Genomic DNA, 19,735 nt, shown 5'->3' with positions numbered 1-19,735 from the left:
TGAGGGGAGGTCGGGGGCCAGGTAGCTGCAGTTTCCCCTCTGCTGCTTCTCCCTGGCCTGGCCAGGAGGCCGCCAGGTGCCTGGCCCAGCTCCCCAGGAAGAGACACAGGCTTGGAGTCTTACCTGTTACATCGCGGTGATGAGGCCAGAGCTGCCAGCTTGCACAGGTGTGAGTGTGGTGGGGTGACGGACGTCAGGGCGGCCTTTCCTGCAGGGTCGTGGGCCACCTGCCACAGCACGTGTGTGGTAACTGAGGGAGCCTCACCCCTCTCCTTTGGGGGTGCAGCCGGGCCTTCTGGGGCCGTGGGGGGTGTGTGCTTGGCAGGGGCTTCCGGGTTCTTCCTCACTTCTCGGCTGAACCAGTTGATGGGATTTTGTTCCCTTTTGGAATTGGGAGGTTAGGCCCCAGAGGCGGCATTGCTTTGTCATCTCCGGGCCTTTTCCACTGTCACTGAGGCCTCCTGATGCTGCAGGTTCGGCTCAGCTACCACCCCGGGGTGGGACTGGAAACCACCCTTCTCCGTGTTGCCAACCTGTTTGTCTGGTTACGCCAGGTCTGCACGCCTGCTTTCAAAGGGTCCTGCCCTCCCCTGGGAATCCAGGGCCAGACCCTGGGGCCCCTTGGCTGCGGACCAGGAGGGGCTCCAGCAGGAGAGGGTTCCTTTGATGCTCTTGGCGTGCTGATCCTGGCAGGAGACCTGCGCAGGCAAAGCTCTGTGAGGGTTTGTTTCCGTGGGATGTTGGGTTTTCCCAAAGAGAAGTGATCTGGAGCCTCCACCGCGTGTGGGAGTGGGGTGACGCGCTGAGCTGGGCTCTTCCATCTGGAGGAACCCCGCTGAGTGAGCTCTCGGGGTTTCAGGTGGTTCCTGGCAGGGTTTTAATGAGGATGAAAACAAGTACAGCTTTATTTGCAGGTTATTGTTCTGGGGGCAAGTTTATATGAAATGTAAGTTTTTATCCATTTTATCTGCTTTCACAGCTTGTTTTTCGGATGCAGTGGAACGTGGTATGTTCTGATGAGTTATGGTTTTTAAGTTCATTAAGGGTTTGGCAGTGACAGTGTTGTTATGGTCAGACTTTGATGAAAATTCTAGCGAGATGCTTGGTTCTCTTCTGCTCTGTTAAGTGGAGACCAGGGATGTGGGTGTGTGGGGGGGGGTCTTTATCTTGCTCATCGGTTTTTGTTGCCTGACGATTCTAATCAGACAAGGAATAGAACCTTGTCTGCAGTGCATCCTGACAGGAGACCCTGTAAGTGTCCCTCCCCTACTTCTTTTTTTTTTTAAATTTATTTATTTAATTTATTTATTTTTGGCTGCATTGGGTCTTCGTTGCTGTGTGCGGGCTTTCTCTAGTTGCGGTGAGCGGGAGCTACTCTTCTTTGCGGTACGCGGACTTCTCATTGCGGTGGCTTCTCTTGTGGAGCACAGGCTCTAGGTGCGTGGGCTCAGTAGTTGTGGCACGCAGGCTCAGTAGTTGTGGCTCGGGGGCTCTAGAGCGCAGGCTCAGTAGTTGTGGCGCACGGGCTTAGTTGCCCCACGGCATGTGGGATCTTCCCGGACCAGGGCTCGAACCCGTGTCCCCTGCATTGGCAGGTGGATTCTTAACCACTGCGCCACCAGGGAAACCTTCTCCCCTCCCCCCAACCCGCGCCCTTCTTAAGATGAAATGCTGGTTTGGGTCTGATTTGCTATGCTTTGCTGAGGCTGGATTCAGGCTGCTCAGTGGGGGGGCCAGATGGTGGGGTTCTGGTTAGCTGAGCTGCAGGGGGACAGCCTGGGGGGAGGAGCCTGTTCAGAAGGCCACACCCTCAACTGTAGGGTGGGAGGGGGTGGCTGGGGAGACCCTGTGGTCCGATGGGGGGGGAGCAGCACAGCGCTGAGCTCCTCTGAGGGGCAGGAATACCTGATGTCAGAAACAGGAGTTGCCCTCCTCTCTCCCCTCTCTCCTCCCCTCCCCTCCCCTCTCCCCCTCCCCTCCCCTCCCCTCTCCCCCTCCCCTCCCCTCCCCTCTCCCCCTCCCCTCCCCTCTCCCCCTCCCCTCTCCCCTTCCCCTCCCCCCTCTCCCCCTCCCCCTCCCCTCCCCTCTCCCCCTCTCCCCCTCCCCTCCCCCCTCTCCCCCTCCCCCTCCCCTCCCCTCTCCCCCCTCCCCCTCCCCCTCCCCTCCCTCCCCACCCCTCCCTCCCCCTCTCCCCCCTCCCCCTCCCCCTCCCTCTCCCTGGCCAGCATAGGAGGTGAGGACTGAGCAGGCTTTGTGTGGGCCCGTGTCCTTATCAACTGTGCGGGCTATTCCAGGCCTGGAGTGGAGTAAATGGGCCAGAGCCCTGAGCCCAGGGAGGTGTGTCCCGGGAAGGTGAGACTGCTCTCACCTGAAGGCCGGTGGGGAGGGTCTGCTGTGAGCTGGGGGGCGGGGGGCGCCGGCGGCCCAGTGCTCTGCAGCCCCCGGGGGTGGTGGGCGTGTTGGGCAGGAAGAGGGTCCCGGGGACTGTGACAGGCAGCGTGGGGATGGGACCAGCTGAGGTGTGGGGTCTGGTGCGGACTTCCCGAGACGGAGCGGGTCCCTAGCACACAGGGAGTGGATTGTCGGGACCTGCGGCAGCAGGTGGGGCTGGGGCTGGCTGTTTCGGTGCCTGTGTGCGTTGGTAGTTGCATCATTAATTATGTAAGACGCAGACGGCCATTGGCTTTTCACACCGTGAGCCATTATCTTCATGGTTGTGCTTGGGGTTATTCATTCTTTTTAAGAGTTAACGTCACCTAGTGCTGTAACCTGCACTTAACGTATTCGCTCAGTTCTCTGGAAGATGGGGACTAAAAGGTTTCCACAGATCAGCCGCCTAAAGCATTGTAGCCACACAGGCTGATGGATTCTGCCACGATTGTTCTCCCGAAGCAAGTGCACGCTTTGCTTTAATTACCTTTGTAGAAAAGTGACTGTCCGAAGGCTCTCCCCACATGGGGACTTCCTCTTGAGACTGATTTAGGAGAATCCCCGGTGCATCTTGCTACCAGTGGTGCTTTCTCCCCATGGAATAGCCAGTAAGGTGGATGATTGCAAATCTCATCTTAACTTTAAGGCACCAGCACAGCTTGCTGTTTACAGAACGATTTGTCACAGGGTCCTGCGGAGAGAGGAGCCCTTTGGCCACAAAATTATTCTTTCCAGAGCATCTGTTTTGGAAATGGACTATTTTACGCCTTGATTTCTCAAGGCCGGCAGTGCCCGTGATCTCGAGAACGCTGCCACCGGCTTGTAACCCTTCCCACAGGTGTCACCTGAGTGCTGGCAGTCTCCTCCCATTCTCCTAGCGGCAGGAGGTCAGGTCACTGTGAGGGTCTCCCCCAGGGGCGGCATGGCTCGGGCCCTCACACCCCCGTCGGCCATGCCCTCTGCTGGGGCTGGGCCTCCCGTCCACGGCCCTCCACCTCCACTGAGGCGGCCAGGCCGGGGCGTGGTGCGCGTGAGAGCCCTGGGCTGCTCTGCACGGCACACTGGGGACCGCGGCTGGGTGTAGGTGCCAGGCCTACAGGCTGCCGCACGCCCGTGGCCGGCTGTCTGCCTCTCCCCTCACCCAGGGTCTGGGGTTGTGCCCGTGGACACAGGCCCCTGCCGGGGCCCCACTGCAGCTGCCCAAGGCCAGGGCTGGGGTCATGGGGAGCAGGGGGCTGACGGGGGCACCCTCAGGGCACCGTGTCCGAGCCCATCCCCGCATCTCTTCCCCGCAGCACTGGAACAGGCCAGGGCTTCTCAGATTCTGGTCTCGCAACCCCTTTGATCGTGAGTTAGCGAAGTCATCAGAAAGCCTGTTTATGTGGTATGTATCCATTGCTCTTTCCTGTGTGAGAAATTAAAACTAAGGAATTTACAAATATTTATTTATCGAAAACTGCCAACTGTAAACCCATTACATGTTAACATAAATAGCATATTTTTGTGTTTAAAAAAATCACTATTTTCCCCCAAAAGGGGAAATTAGTGGTGAAGGGGGGCACTGGTGGTTTTGCAGGCCTTGGCGGGGTCTGGTTAATTAAAGACAGCTGGGTTCTCGGGGCCCCCGCCATCACCCCCATAGCCGGTGGGGCCTCAAGGGGGCAAGTGTGGAAAGCAGACGATGTCTGAGGATTGCTGTTAAGTAGATCTGACCTCCTGGGCCCCCTGAGAGGGTCTTGGGGACCCCCAGGGCTCCTGGACCACACTCTGAGAACTAGGAGACATGTCCCTGCGGTGGAGAGTGAGAGCCTTTTTTAAAGTTGTTTTTTTTTTTTCTGTTTTATTTGAACCCTCCTTATTTCTTTTATCTTAAAATTTTAATTTTGAACTTCGTTTATGTGGCCTAGTCCACACATTCAGGAGTTTGTTCAGAAGGGGTTGCAGCCTGCGCCGGGTCCCCGTCCTGCCTGATTCTCCCCACCCCCTTCTCCCCAGGACACAGGGGCAGCACCACCGGCAAGGGCCCTGCTCCTGGCAGGTGGCAGGCGCACACACTGGAATGAAACTTTAGCAAGTGTGAGTAGGAGACATTCCTGGAAACGGAAGTGTGGTTTTACTGGATTTTGCAAAATTGCCCTCTGCTCCACTCCTAAGCGGGGGGACCCCGTTTGCCTGTCCTGACAGCCGCATGCTGCGTCTCTGCCAGTCTGTTAGGAAAAGGGTTTCCTGATGTAATTTTAATTTGTATTTTTCTCTTTGTAAGTGAAGGTTGATTGCCGTTTCATGTATTTAAGAACTGTTTGTTTTCCTTTGCTATAAACTGTCTGTATCTCTTGCCCATTTTTCTCCTGGGCTGTTTTTCAACATTAGACAAATTAATGCTTCGTAATATGTACTGCAAATACGTTTTCCAGGGTTACCATTTATCTTTGACTGTTTATGGAGGCTTTCGCCTTGCAGAAATGTGTTTTTGTGTAATCTGTCGTCTCCTTTATCATGTGTCACGTCTTGCTTTGGAAAGGCCCTGCCTGGCCCCCAGGTTCTGAGTCCCCCCACCATGGCCCCCCTGGCTCCTTCCCTGCTTTCCTTATTTTACACTCAAGGCTTTGGTCCATTTTGAATTTATTTCGGGAGGGTGTGAGGTATGGTTTCAGCATTATCTTTTCCCACAAAGCTCGGGATGTCCCAGCATCATTTGTTGAATAATGTGTGTCTCCCCTCTGAGGAGGCCCCTTTGATCCCAGTTAGGTCTGGGTCTGTTTCTGTACATTCTCGTTCGTTCCACGGCTCTGCCGTGTATTCACGTGCTATCATCGCACTTTTAACTTCTGACCGTAGCTGCATCGTGTTTTATTATGTGGCAGGGCCAGTCTCCCCTCATCACTCTTGCTTTTCAGAATTGTCCCAGCTATTTGGCTGGTTTTTCCTTATAAGCCGTAGACTGAGCTTGTCTTGCTTCCTCTAAAACCTTTTTGTTATTCTTTTAAGGGGAATCACATTAAGTTTATAGATTATTTTAGGGTTTTGTGTGACCATTCTCCCCTCCTTTCCTCTCTCTTTATACGTAAATATGGAAAATACACATAACATAATACGTGTAAATAATACTATACCAATAAATATTTGGTGAAATATACATAAGATTTACACCGTTTTTGAAATGTGCCGTTCAGTGGCATTAAGTACATTCACATTGTACTCAGTGCACGATTAATGTACACCCATCTTCGGAACTTCCTCATCTTCCCAAACTGAAACTCTCTCCCCATGAAACACTCACTCCCCATCCCCGTCCCCCAGCCCCTGGCCCCCACCATCCTACTTTCTGTCCCTGTGGATTTGCCTCCTAGGTGCCTCATGTAAGTGGATCATATAGTATTTGTCTTTTTGTGACCTGCTTATTTCCCTGAGCTTAATGTCCTCAAGGTTGTAGCACGTGTCAATTCTTCCTTCCTTTTTAAGGCTGAATAATATCCCCCCTTATGTAGAGACCACACTTTGTTTATCCATTCACTGGTTGATGGACACTTGGGTTACTTCCTTGTTTTGGCTGTTGTGCTGCTGTGAACCTGGGTGTACCGGTATCTGTTTGAGTCCCTGCTTTCAGTTCTTTTGGAATACCCAGACGTGGAATTGCTGGATCATACGGTAGTCCTGTTTTTAATTTTTTGAGGAACTGCTGTGCTGTTTTCTGTAGTCGCCATGGCTGTGGTTTATGCTTCTGGTCGTGCGTGCTGAAAATCAGGCCGGAGTGTTTGCTGAGGATACGGTGAACCCCAGCTCTGCTGCTGACCCGGCCGGACCTCCGAGAGCCTGGCTCCCTGGTCCGCGAGCAGGTCCCGGCGGGCGGGCGGGAGGGATGAGACCCTGGGCTCCATCCTCCACCTCTAGGAGCTGTGACCTCCCTCTCTGAACCTCACTTTCCTCTTTTCATTAAAAAGGGGAGGCCCCATAGTAGTAGCAGCTCATGTTTATTAAGTTCTTAGTACGTGCCAGGCCCAGAGACAAGGCGTGGAGGGGCCGGGGTCCCGGAGGCTGGTGTGGGCTCATGTTTATTAAGTTCTTAGTACGTGCCAGGCCCAGAGACAAGGCGTGGAGGGGCCGGGGTCCCGGAGGCTCATGTGGGAGGATTAAACGACGTGAGGCCTGGGAGCATCAAGCAGGTGCCTGTTCTCCACAAAGCGTGGCTGTTCGTAAAGAGTGGGGTGGGTCATCCTGGACGATCCCTGCCCTCGCCCCTCCCACTGGTGCATCCGCGCCCTGCATTGGTCCACACCTGCCGGCCCAATCAGGCCACCGTCTCTCCCCTGCTGTCCCATGCCATGACCCCAGATGAACCCGAGCGCCTTGTCTGCCCCCGCCCGTCCCCACCGTTTCCTTCTGGCGTGTTCTGGTGTAGGCGCTCCGTCCAGGGCGCCTTCCTCTGCAGCGCATGGTGGCCTCCTTGGTGCAGTCAGCCCGAGGACTAGCCATCACCTCCCGAGAGCAGCCTCCTCTGCATCCTGGTGCCGACCGCAGCTGGTGCATAGTAGGTGCTCATTAAATGCTCAAGCAGATCTGTCCTCACTGTTACTGCTGGATGCCTCTGCTCCAGCCCGGGAGACTTCCTCTGCCCGCTCACCGCTCTGTTCCTAACCCCCGCCGGATGGGGAGCCGCGCGGGGCAGACCCCCGCCCCCTACGTGACGTGCCTGTGGAGCGCTTAGACCCAGCCTGTCTCGTGCCAGCACAGCCCACCTGCCAGCTTGCGTCAGCCCAGCCGGGAGATCTGTGTGAGGCGGAACTGCCGACCACGGTGGGCGGTTACCTGGGCGGCACGTGCGAGAAGGACTCAGGGTTTGTCTGTCTGTCTGTCTGTTTATTTTTAAATGTTTCTTCTTCGTCACTGGATGTGAGTTTCACGGCAGAGGCGTAAGGTGAGGATGCCAGCCAGGCACCTCTGCTGTCAGGCCCTGCCTGGGGCGGTGTTCCTTTCTTGGCCAGCTCAGCAGGAAATGTGGGTTCCACCTTCTCTGCGCTGGGTGGTGTTTTAAACACAGAAAGCCTTTTGTGGCGGATGTGCTTGACAGCCCCCCGCGGGCCCGTGCATATCCCGGGGCTTGGTCTGCGGGTGAGTCCAGCAGCGGGGCCCTGGGAGGGAGCCCTCGGCCTCAGCTGGGCCAAGTTTCCAAAAAGGAAGAAGTTGCCGCAGGCCAGTGGTTTGGAGGTGCCCCCGAGGCCCTTTTCCCCCGGGGGCCGTGTAAGGCCCCGTGGGCTGACTTTGGTGCTGGGTTTACCCAGGGACCAGGACGTCCTTTAAAGTGTGCCTCCCTCACCCACTGATTCTCTGCCACGCCGCGTGCGGGGCCCGGACGCTGAGGTGGGGGCTGGCCGGGATCCCTGCCCTTGAGCAGAGTGATCTGGGGACGGGGGGCGGTGTGGGGCAGTTGGGGAGCCCTCGGGGGGAGGGGCCGTGCATGGTACTGAAGTGTGGGTCGGAGGGCTGCAGGCGGGAGGGGTGGGGAGGGGCCGGCTCCTCGTTTCCTGAGGTCTTTTTCACTGTGCTGCGTGTCACACCGCAGAGCAGGGGGCCCTGCCTGAGACCTGAGTGTGGATGGTGGCCTCCGGTGGTGGGCTAGTCAGAGCTGGAGGCTGGCCCCTCTGCCTCGGGTGGGATACAGGATGGGGCGGGGGAAGGCCCTGGCACATGGCCCAGGTGGGACAGAGGAGAGTGGCTCTCAGCGTGTTGGGTTCCCTCCCTGAGATCCTCCTGGCCCCTCGGCACAGGCGGCGCCTTGCCCTCAGCCCTTTCCTAAAGAAGGTTTGACGATGACGAGGCCCACACCCGAGTGTGAGAGTGGCAAGGCCACTGGGAGTGGGACCCCAGTGCTGAGTGAGGGCCCAGTTCCCTGTTCGGGGGCCAGTAAGTACTGGGACCCAGTTGAGAGTCCTTGTTCTGCTGGGCATTTATCGCCTTGAGACAAGGGACAGCCAGCCGTGGCCCACGTCAACAGTGGCCCGCCCACTGCTCCCTGCTTTGGTAACTATTCTTCTTGGCCCAGAGCCACACCTGTTTCACGCTGCAGCAGAGTGAGAACTTGTGACAGGCTGTGTGGCCGCCACACCTAAGACATTACCGCCAGGGCCCTTTGCAGAGGGGGTTCGCCGAGCCTGCGCGTTCAGTCGGGGGCTGCAGTGCATTTGGAGAAGAGCTTGTTTGCAGACAGCTGTGGGCCAGAGCCTATCTCTGCTTTCAGGAGCTGGGCCAGGGCGCTGGCAGGAAGTCGTGACGAATACTGGGAATCCGGAAGGTGTTTCCTCCCAGCTGTCTCATTGGCTGGATCTTCCCCAGTCCTGGATGCTAGGAGTGATGGAGAGACTTGGAAAAAAAAAAACGCTTCCACCAGAAATGAGTTCTTGTGTGCGTTTCCTACTGTTTAGTTTATGTTGCTTGTTTATACAACACAGGTTCATACAAACCTAAACTCTAGGTTTTCCTGCTAGCTTTGTTTTGTTTAGATGAATGGCTGTGCGGCCAGTCCGCCGGGCTCCCCACTCGGTCTGTAGGCAGGGGGGCCTGTGGGCTCTCACACAGCGTGATGGATGCATTAACAGAGGCATGTGCTGGGGAGGGTGGGTGCCTGGGGCAAGTGCAGGCTTGAGTGCAGCGAGGTTGGCTCATGTTCCTGATGAGGCTCTTACCCCGAGCCTCAGTTTCCCCATCTGTCAGTGGGTGTAACAGCAGCTCTTCCCTCTCGGTGTTGTGACCAGGACGCATGACACCTGGGGTGGGGAGAGGGGCTTGTCGTTCTTGCCTGAGATTTGGGGCCCTGCAGGCTCTGGGCGCGCAGGAGGCCTGTGGGGTGGAAGCTCGGTGCTGAGGATGGTCCTCGCCCCGTGGAGGGCCCACGCTCCCGCCACAGCACGGGCCGCAAGCCCTCGCCTGGGGCTTTTCTCCAGGGTCCGTGCTCTTGTGAGCCTGGACTGAAGCCCGAGTGCCCAAGGGTGTGTCCTCAGGTAGGCACAGCCCACGCCTGTGTCAGGTGCCACTCTTTCTTACTGCCACCTTAAAGCCAGGGGGCTGAGGCTTAGGGAGGGCTGGGCATGACCAGCCTCTGCAGACCTCACTCTTGACCCTCTGGGGCTGGTCCAGGGCTGGGGTCAGAGGGCATGGATCACGCAGAGCTGGGAGCGCAGCTGAGCCTTGGTGCCTGAGGGCTGGCGGAGGACGCTGCGTCCTCTCTGAAGCGGCCTCTGGCTTCCCGGGGCCTCTAGTCTGAACTCTCTGTGTTGCCCACTGTCTGCAGGCCCCACAGACCCCAGGTTTGGGTCCCTCCCTCCTCGGAAGCTGGTAATGACCAGGGGCGGGGGGCGGTCTTGGGATGTCCCAGAGCCTCTTACCCTCCCTTCCACAGCACCCCCAAAAGTAAAGTGCCAGGGGTTCCCGTGGAGATGGAGAGTAATGCAGGGTAGTGACGCTTGTTCAGTGGTTTTTTGGAAAGAGGCGTCTGAGTTTTCCCCATGGTTACTGCTGCCCGCTGGGCGGCCCCTGAGTCCTTCCCCACGCGCTTCACGTCATCCTCTGGCTGCCCTCTGAGCAGGGACTACCGTTAACCTCTGTGTGGCCAAGGAAGCCAGGGCGTGGAGGTCATGTGTCACCTGCAGGGTCAGCAGCAGAGGCAGCGGGGTCCTGGCCGCGGTGGCTCACGGCCTCGAGACCATCAGGTGACTTAGCTCGTGTCCGGAGCCCAGCAGAGCCCGCTTGCTCCCAGCGGTGTCTGTGAACACAACAGTACTTAGGGCAATTGGAACCGACCTGACAGGTGACGGTGCCCTACCCTCCAGCCCCCCGGCCAAGGTGATGGCGACCTGGGGCCCGAGCAGGGGTGACGTCGCTGAGGGTGGGAGCAGCCTGGCTGGACGGGAAGGGGATGCCGAACTAGAGGTAGAAGAATGGGGTGTCACCCGGTGGCAGGGAATGGCCTGGGCAGTGTCCCCAAGGCCGGGGAGACCTGGCGTCTCGTATGGGGACCCAAGGGGGGCTGGGATGGCAGTGAGCAGGACATGAGGACAGTGTGCCCGCCTGAGCTCCCTGCTGCTGGCCCCGGGCTCGTGGGGCCCCACCTAGAGGCTCGGGTCCAGCACGTTCTTTTGTGCACTCCCCGACCCAGTCCCCCTGGCCTGCCTGAGCGTGGTGGTCTGGGTCCTGCTTCCCAGGGCTGTCTTTGACCCCTTCGGGCCTCTCAGGGACTTTCACTTTGACCTGTGCCCCCGAGCTGTGCCAGGGAAGGAGGAGGGCAGGCGGGGGCACTGGTGTTTCCTGAGCCCTGCTCCCTGTGTGGCCAAGACAGCCTGGGACGGAGGGATGGGGCAGTGGTGCGTTGGAGCTGCTCACGAGGGCCTGCAAGAGCCGGTTGTGAAGTTTTCAGGAACTTTGTGAGCTGGCCACTCATAAAATGAGAGTGTATAAAGTTAGATAAATTATATTGAAAGCAAAGGTATCAATATTAAATGCTCGAAGGTGCCCGTTTCTGAACTATTTCACTACGTTTTATGACTGGGTTATGATCCTGAGGTGACTGGCATTTCTTGGGCCTGGTGGAAATCCTGTGGCCGGTGGCCCTGGGCAGCTCTTCCCACCCACGTGCTCATTCACTGCCGGACATCACTTTGGTGGCTTGAAAATGGCCACGATGGGAGTGGTTACACCATGGAAACGGGTAGATACTGCACATCAGGGCTTCACTTCTCATTTTGTTGCTTGTCTAGACTACAGAAAGTGATGGAGAAAACGCTGATACGCAGGTGAAGGTTAAGCGTGTGATGTCCGTCGCATTCACTGCGAAGGCACAGGAAGGTTGAGGAAACCTCCTCCTGTTAGAATACTATCGTCTGCTTCAGCAAGGACGTCTCTCCCGTCCTAGACAAACGAATAAGGTTCTGCCTTCCTTTCCCACCTTTGTTGTGTCTTGTTCACGTAAACAGGGACGTCAGCCGACATTCAGGCCGGAACCGCGCTTGTTGGTCAGCTGCAGTCCTGGTTGACCGGAGGGAGGATTTCGGCACAAATTAGTGAAAGCATCCTGTGGGCATCACTTGGCTGTGTGGAGGTTACAGTAAAGAGTGTTGTGTTTTATTACTATTTGTACATGTGCAACACATCTTTATCACTGAGATTATAATAAATGTGTGTATGTCTATGCCCAGGGGTGTCGCTAGGGCATGCATGGTCCCAGCTCACAGAGGAGGCTGTGGTGGCTTCACCAGACCCTCCCAGCTCTCCTGCGCTTCCTGACCGGCTCCCCCCGCCGCCCTGGCCCATGGCGGGGTCACGGAGCCAGCAGGACCCTGGGCAGCTTCCCTGTTACAATGCAGAAAACTCAGCTCCTGGCCCAGGGCGGGTCTTGGCCTGACCTGTGCAGGACGGAAAGCCCCTGAAGAATTCAGGCCTCTTCCTGGAGAAACGCCCCAGGCTGTCGAAGCCTTGGAGTTAAGCTCTGGAAGTGCTCACGGATTTAGGGACTTCGTGCTTCGCCAGGAGGGCTCGAGGGCAAAGTCCACGGACAGCCCTTTGCTTTGAGGCCTCTGTGGCTGGGCGGCTCCGAGAGTGGGCGGCGCGGGCCTGGCTCTCCCGGCACTCAGGGCCCAGTCGTGGGGGCCCCGCCTTTGTGCAGCGTCCCCTCTGTCACTGAATGGCCAGCGTGTGCCAGCCCTGCTGAGACAGACGGGGCGCCTTCAGCACCTGCCCTCGGGCATGTATGCTAACCGGTGGGGCTGGGGGCACAGATCCTAAACCAGGGAGCTTGCCGGAAGTTGCAGGACTCCAAACCAGACGGGCTGATAGAATTCGAGGGGGGCACTTGGAGGAGGACGAGCTGGCACGGGGCCATCCCAGAACCTGAAGTGCTGGGCGCCGCGGTAGGAACAAAATGTGGTGGCCGGAGGACCCCCGAGGGTCAGCAGGGCTGGAGCCCAGTGGGGGAAGCCCTGGGAGGGGTCTTGGCGGGATGCTCCAGACTCCGGTTTCCCGCCACCTGGAGAAGGGGCTCCGTGAGGCGTGTGGCTGCCTGGACCAGACCCGGCCGGGCTGGAGGGTGGGGCGGGGGCAGAGCAGCACAGGGGTGGAGCAGCCTGGCTGGGAGGCGGGGGCCCTGCTCGCCGTAGGTGGCTGTGCAGCGATCACGTGATCAAGGGCTCCTTCCAGGGGTTTGACTTGAGCAGCTGCTGGTACAGGTGCCACCCAGGAGCAGGGCCCGCGGAGGCTCCAGCTCCGAGCTGAGTGTGGCAGAGTCGAGCTACCGATGAGATGTCCCACAGACGGTGGGCCACCCGGAGTCCAGCTCGCGGGGAGGCTGGTGGGCGTGGAGTCAGCGGAGCGTCTGAACGTTTGGGGTCCCGCTAACTGAGGCTGGATGCGGGGTTGGGGCAGTGGTTCCCTGACCGGCCTAGAGTTTGGGGGAACCCGTGGGTCATCGGGCGTGCGCCAACGTCTTGAGCCTGGCATGACCGGGGGGAGCGGTCACCCGCGCCTCGTGGGTCTCGGGCGTCCCAGACGGCTCCCCGGGCGGGGTGGCCCAGCACGGGGCCCCACGGGCTGCCCTGGAGCCGTGTGCATGTCGGGGTCCTGAGGGCATGGCTGCAGGGCTGTGGGCCTCTGGGGCTGTCTTCTTGGAGAACAGAGACCTGGCAGAGGGCCGAGTGGCCGGCTGGGACTGGCCTTGGGTGGGGTGGGGGGAGAGTCCCGGTCCTCGCCCAACATCTGTGACTCCCCAGGAATATGGTTTAGGACAAGGGTTGCTTCCTTTGGGAAAAAGGATGTTGTTTATCCTGGGATCAGCAGAAGAGCCACTAGATAACGGGGTGAAGCCAGGCCGAGCTGCTTGTCTGAACGCAGAAGGGAGCTCAGCCGGGGGTCGCGAGCCCCGTGCAGCGAGGAGAATGGCTGGGACCTGGGACGTGGCAAGTGCTGGACCAGGAACCACTTTTTTCTAAATCTTGGTCTGGGAGGGAAAGTAAAGTCCTTTGTGGTTTCCAAGTCCAGTGTTCCCTAGACACTGTGGCCTTTGTGTGTCCAGGAGCCATTCAGCGGGTTTCCAGAGCAGCGTGCTTTGTGTCCCGGGGCCAGAGCTGGCCTCAGTCCTGTGTCCCGAGGGCCCGCAGCACGGGGACGCTGCCTTGAGGCTCCCCTCGCCCTGCCCCTCTGTCTGCTTGCCTCCACGGCTGCACGCTCCTTGCAGGTGTCGCGGCTCTGAGCAGGGGTCTGGAGTCGCCACAGGGAGCGTCTCCCAACGCGTCTACTTCCACGTGGAGGTACGGGGAGCTGGGGCAGCAGGTCCTGCTCTGAGGCGCTGCCCCACCTTGAGGGGTGGGCGTGAAGGGAGCTGCCCGGGGGCCTGTGGGTGCACGTGGAGGGGCCGGGTCTTTGGGAAGTGCGTGGTGGGTGTGCAGGGAGTTGGGGGCTGGTTGGATCCAGGGAAGACTGGATGGGGGCTGGGGTGGGAGTGGGACACATGGCAGCCCCTGGATGGAAGGTGCAGGTGAGCTTTGTGGGGACGGCGTCCACTGACACTGGCTTTGTGGGGAGAGCTTTGCTCTGGGTCACACTTGGTGTCCGTGGACAATATCCGTGTCGGTCTTCCATCTTCATCTGGAAGTTGGGGGTGACCGGCTTGGACGGTGTAGTTGAGATGAGGTCGTCCCGGGGTAGGGTGGGCCGCCCCTCAGCCCGGGGTGGGTGGGGTGTGTGACGGGGAGGGCTTCCCTCGCAGCCCGGACCCGCCTGGGAGGGGTGGTCAGGTGTCCTGGCACCTGGTCCTCATTGGGCAGCGGCATGAACTGCTCGCCTCTGCAGGAGCCCCAGGGGCCTGGGGGCAGGGCAGTGGGGACAGAGCGGGCCCTCGGGGACCCCCGCCCTCGGCGAGGGCTGATGTGAGCGGGTGTCAGGAGGAGCCGGGTTGGGGTGAGCTGGCAGCTGGCAGCTGCCGGCAGGGGCTCCGCTGGGCAGGGGGGCGCATGGGCTCGGTGCCGGGGCAGCGTGGGTTGTGAGCGGCATCCTGATGGTGGCAGGGCGGACACTTGGCGCTTCGTCCCCTTTCCCCGGGCGGCCACGTCATTTGCTTTCTGGGCTGAATCAGGAAGGAAGGCAGCCCCAGCCTGCGGGGTGGTGAGTCCCAGACAGGAGAACCGCCTGACGGGACCCGGCAAGGAGGGAAGCAGGCCCATCCCCTCCGCCCCGCTTCCATCCGACGCTGGGGGCGGAGGGGTCCCCCAGGTCCTTCTGAAAACGGAAGGAAGGTTTTACATGGCTGCACTTCCCCTGCCCGGTTTGCTTTTAGTTTTCAAGTTAGAAAAGCAATTGGAAAGGACATGTGGAGAGAAGTTTCACAGCCACCCGCAAGCCTCAAGCAGGGTCCTGTGTCACCTGTGGTCTGTGTAGATGCCAGTTGTCCGTAACGGTGACCTCGGTGCAGCAACGTTTTGTCACCGCCTCTGAGACTCCCAGGGACGTCTGTGCGTCCCACGTGGCACTCAGAGCTCCCGGCCTGGCCCTGGTGCTGCCGAGATGCCCTCCACATGCTGGATTTGCCCCTGGGACGGATCCCGAGACCGGGAATCACTGGTTCAGAGGGTGTTGATGTTCACGCTTCCTGCTGCCTCTGCCACATCGCTGGCTTTTGTTTCCTTTTTGGTGAAGGTGGAGGCTTTTGCACAAGTACTGGGTAACTTTCCTCTTGCTCAGGGAGTTGGTGGGTCTGTGTACCAAGGTCCTCTAATTTTCACCAATTTGTTCAGGTTGTCTCACAACAAAAATATTAGTTCTCATGTACCTGGCTTGCTACATGTATCCCCTGTTTCATTGCAGCTTTTTTTTTTTAAATAAATTTATTTATTTTATTTTTGGCTGCATTGGGTCTTCGTTGCTGTTCGCGGGCTTCCTCTAGTTGCAGTGAGCGGGGGCTACTCTTCGTTGCGGTGCGCGGGCTTCTCATTGCGGTGGCTTCTCTTGTTGGGAGCACGGGCTCAGTAGTTGTGGCGCACGGGCTTAGTTGCTCTGCGGCATGTGGGATCTTCGCAGACCAGGGCTCGAACCTGTGTCCCCTGCATTGGCAGGCAGATTCTTAACCACTGCCCCACCAGGGAAGCCCCTCATTGCAGCTTTAAAACAAATGTCTATTTACTTTTGTCTGGTTGACTGAGTCTTTTTATTTTTTCAGTCTCTTAATGTAGACTGTCAGCCTCTCTCTAGGGACTTAAGTTCTGTCTTCTTTTTTCTCTTCTTCTTTTTTATAAAGTTTACTTAACCTTTTAGTCCGTCTGGAGTTCACAGCTCCTTCAGGTGGATATCTTTCCAGATGGCCGGCCATGTGCCCCTTTCCCGCCACGTGAGCAGGGACACTGGCTTCTCTAGCCCCATGGCCTTGCCCACTCCTGGGCTACCCTGGACTCCAGGGGATGGTGGGTTTCCTGTGGTTTTTGCACCAGGGTTAGGGTTAGGGTTAGGCCACATCAGGCCACCTTAGTGTTCCACGTGAGCCCCGAGAAGCATCTGTCCCAGCAACACCTGCAGACCCTCCCCCGATGTGCTGCAGCCTCAGTTGTCCTTGTAGAGCGGAGCCCTGGCTCATTCTGACGTGGGGCTCACGGGCCGCCACTGTTCACAAGCTTTCTTGCCTTGAGCAGTGATGCCGGGGGAGTGGAGGCCCCTTGGAAGGTGGGGCAGGTACGCAGGGCTGCAGGCAGGCACCCTGGGCTGTGATTTAACATGATTTAAAGGCTCTGAGCCTGCACCGTCCGAAACAGGAAGTGCTTCTCCCTGCCTTCGTGGTTCTCCGTAAACTGTCCCGACTGGGGCGGTTCGGGCTGAGTTGATGGATTCCACCCTGCTCACCCCACTTCCTGCCCTCCCTGCAGGAAATCATCGTGCTGTTTATGGGGTCCAGGCTGAGTGTCTCTGCTTGTGCGTCATCTCAAATTCTCGGGATACTTTGGCCCGATCGGGGTTAATCCCGTTTCAGAGGTGGAAGCTGAGGCCCAGAAAGGTGGGAAGTGACGGGACAGGCTTTGAGCCCAGGTGTGTCCAGAGTCCCTGCCCCGCAGGGACCCAGGGCCTCTTGCAGACGTTGGGGGCCGAGGACTGTGTGACCAGGACTGGGGTTGGGCTGCATGGCCCCTGCCGTGGGCTTGGGAGTGAGGTGGGCTGGACGTGCAGAAGGGCCACTACACCCCACCCACTGGGCTTTCCTGGCCGGGTTGGGTCAGAGATGTGGGGAGTGGGCACCCCTGTAGACATCCATCCCTGGTGTGCACGTGAATTTGAACTTACACGTGTCCTCCATGCCAGCACACAGAGACACCACACCAGGCCTTTGCTGCCCTCCCTCCAGGCTGGAGGGATCCAGCGCCGGCAGCTCGGGGGCTGTGCTCAGGAGGCGGGTGGGCGGGCGCTGGGTTCCTGACTGGCCGTGTGTGGGAAGATATCTCGGAGCGAGTGAGGCTGAGCTGGTCCTGAGAGCAGAGCTGGGGTGCCCAGGCGAGCAGGACGGTGTTTCAGGCCGATGGGGCCGCCTGTGCCGTGTCCCTGGGAGTGGGGCCAGGTGGAGCGAGGGGACGGGGCCCGGTGGGGGTCTGAGACACCCTGAGGCCCAGCGTTCTGGGGGCTGTCCTGGGCATGCACGTGGCCGTGGGTCTTGACGGTTGTTAGAGCCTGGGAGGAGGAGCGCCGGCCCTCCCCGCTTCTCACCGCAGTCTCCCCGCCCCCCCGCCGCCTCTCCAGCCCCCTCTTCCCAGGGTCGGCGGCTCCCTTGCTGCTCCAGGCTGGCCCCGTCTTTGTGCCGGGAGGTCCCACCGAGAGACGTGGCTTCCTTCTGCCCTATGGGCCACTCGGGGGAGCTGGCCTGGGTGGGCGACGGGGGTCCGAGCTCAGCGGCCAGCCCAGCTGGATGGGGGTGACAGAGGGCCCCGGCCTGGTGGGCGCAAGACGGGAGCCTGTGGGCCCCGGGGCCCCTGAATCGCGGGACTGGCTGCTCCCTGAGGGCAGGGCCGGGTGGCAGCCCAGGGCTGGGGCCTGGAGCCGTGTGTGGGAGGGTGGTGGCCAGCGAGTGGCTGACCACGTGACCTTGCCTCCCCCTTGCTGTCTTGCAGGGACCCCGAGCGTCATGTTAAGGTAAAGCAGAGGGGCTCAGTGCTGAACATGCTAAGGAGGCTGGACAAAATCAGGTTCAGAGGTCACAAGAGAGATGACTTCCTTGATCTAGCAGAGTCTCCAAACGCCTCGGACACCGAATGCGGAGACGAGACACCCCTGAAGACACCTCGGACCTCGCCCCGGGACAGTGAGGAGCTGAGGGACCCTGTGAGTACCGGAGCGCCCTCCCCTCTGCGCGGCCGCGGGCACCAGGCCCCGCGCTTGATGGGGGAGGCTGGCCCCATCCTCAGGCGGCCACGCTGAGCGTGCGCTTGGGTGGACCACGTCCTGCCCAGGCTGCTCAGACACAGACGGGGCCGCTCCCCATCTCGCCCCAGTCCTCCCCCAGCCTCACTGGTGGGGGCTCATCCCCGGGCCGAGCATAATTTGTCCATTGGCCAGTTTTCTTTTCCTTCCTCACTGGTTTTCTGGGTGACCGGCAAACGTCTCACACAGCCTGATGCCCGGGAGTTGGACTCGAGGGGTCGCAGGGCGCTGTCTGGAAGCTGCTGGCCCCTGGCCCGAGGGCAGCTGCCTCTGGGTGCCTGGCTGGTCTGCCTGGCCGTCCCAGAGTGCGTGTCATCGACCCCTGGCAGCTGGCCGAGCCCAGGCTGGGCCTCATCAGCCCACGTGGGGACAGTGGCCCCTGTGGGCCCGTCATTGGACGCCCTTTATTTGGACAGCAAGTTTCCTCAGTGGGGCTCGCGGCTCTGCTGGGAACCAGGCGTGAGCAGGCCCTGCCTTCTGGAAGCTTGTGTTTTGTCAGCGGGCATGCAGCAGGGTGGGGTGTGCTTCCTGTGGTCCCCTCCTGGCCAGGTGTGACCGCCGGGCTCCCCGTTGTGGGCACAGCTGACCGAATCCTCCCTGTTGTCAGGGAAGAAGCCCAGAGCCATCCAGCCCCCGCCAGCTGTGGATGCCCTGCCCGAGTGGACGCCAGATGTGGTGGCCTGTGGGTTCCTCCCCAAGCACCTGAGCTAGGTTTTCCTCCCAGATGTGGCCGTGAGCCCTCGCCTTCCCAGCTCCTTGTATTACTAATGCTTTATAATAGAACAGGGATGGCGCGTTTGCTCCGGGCAGGAATGAATAATTGATTGGCGCTGCCTCCTAAGAGCCAGCCATCCAATCAGGCAGGGCTGGAGCTGCAGAGCCTGGAGGGGAGCGCCCTGCTTGGGCACTTGCTGTGTCCCCTGCAGAGGTGGTGGCGGTCCTCCCGCCATTGGGCCCGGTGCGGGCCAGGGCCTCGCTTGATGTGTCTCCTAATGCAGCCCATCAGCACCTGCCTGTCGGGACATCGCGGGGCTCGCGGGCGCTGTCCTAAGAAGGGGGTGCCTCCACGTCGGGGTGGGTCCAGCTGGCCGGCGAGGGCCGAGGGGAGGACCTGAGGGAGGGGCGAGCACGGGGGCCGTGCGTACAAATGGCTGTCGCGCTCACTCCCCCCCCGCCCTCGGGGCTCTCTCTCCGTGGTGGCGGGACAAGCCAGCATCCCACCCTGGGATGTGCCGTCCTTCACTTGACCTCTGCCCCTGAGGGGCACTCGGTCACTCCCATGAGCCTCGTGCCCACGTGGCCTGCGTCACCCCGGCTGTGCGGGCAGGGTCGTGTGTCTGTCGTCCCCTCCCACGAGCGTGCAGTGTCCTCCGCCGCCACCCGAGGGGCCCGCGTGCCATGCCCTTGCCCACCTGCACGGGGTGTCACCAGGTGTTTCTGTTCTGCGAACCCAAGGGGTGAAGAGTGGCTTTCCCTACGAGGGAGGTTGGTCACCTTTACCTGTGTTTAGGCTTCATTCTTTTTATTTTTTTTAAATTGTGGTAAAGTGCGCATAACATAAAATTGACCGCTGTAACCCTTTTTAAGTGCCCAGCTCGGTGGCCTTAAGCACATTCACATTGTCGTGCGGCCGTCCCCACCCTCCACCTCCGGAACTTCTTCATCTTCCCAAACTGAAGCTCTGTCCGCATTAAACAGCAGCTCCGCAGCTCCCCCTCCAGGCCGCCCCCGGCCCCGTCTGCTTTCCGTCTGTGACCCGACTCCTCCAGCCCCGTCCTGAGTGAGCCCCGCGGTGTCTGTCCCCTGTGACGGGCCTGTCTCAGCACCATGTCCTCAGGGGCCATCGTGCTGTAGCGTCAGGCTTCATCCTTACGTC

General features: G+C 59.6%; 1 protein-coding gene across 4 annotated transcripts in view; it reads left to right on the top strand.

Annotated features, from left to right (window-relative positions):
- Positions 1-19,735, top strand: part of GRAMD4 (GRAM domain containing 4) — a 77,704-nt gene that overhangs the window by 15,789 nt on the left and 42,180 nt on the right. For 2 of the 4 annotated variants that reach the window (XM_057556815.1, XM_057556816.1), the window contains one exon: positions 17,550-17,760. In XM_057556815.1, the coding sequence (XP_057412798.1) occupies positions 17,550-17,760 (211 nt within the window). Of the gene's footprint in view, positions 1-17,549; positions 17,761-19,735 lie in introns of those variants that run through there. The other 2 variants (XM_057556818.1, XM_057556819.1) reach the window with 2 other exon arrangements.

Source organism: Balaenoptera acutorostrata, chromosome 11, assembly GCF_949987535.1.
Source record: "Balaenoptera acutorostrata chromosome 11, mBalAcu1.1, whole genome shotgun sequence".
NCBI classification, from domain to species: domain Eukaryota; kingdom Metazoa; phylum Chordata; class Mammalia; order Artiodactyla; family Balaenopteridae; genus Balaenoptera; species Balaenoptera acutorostrata.
The sequence above is the reverse complement of the archived record's forward strand: the minus strand, read 5'-3'. Positions and strand labels throughout refer to the sequence as shown.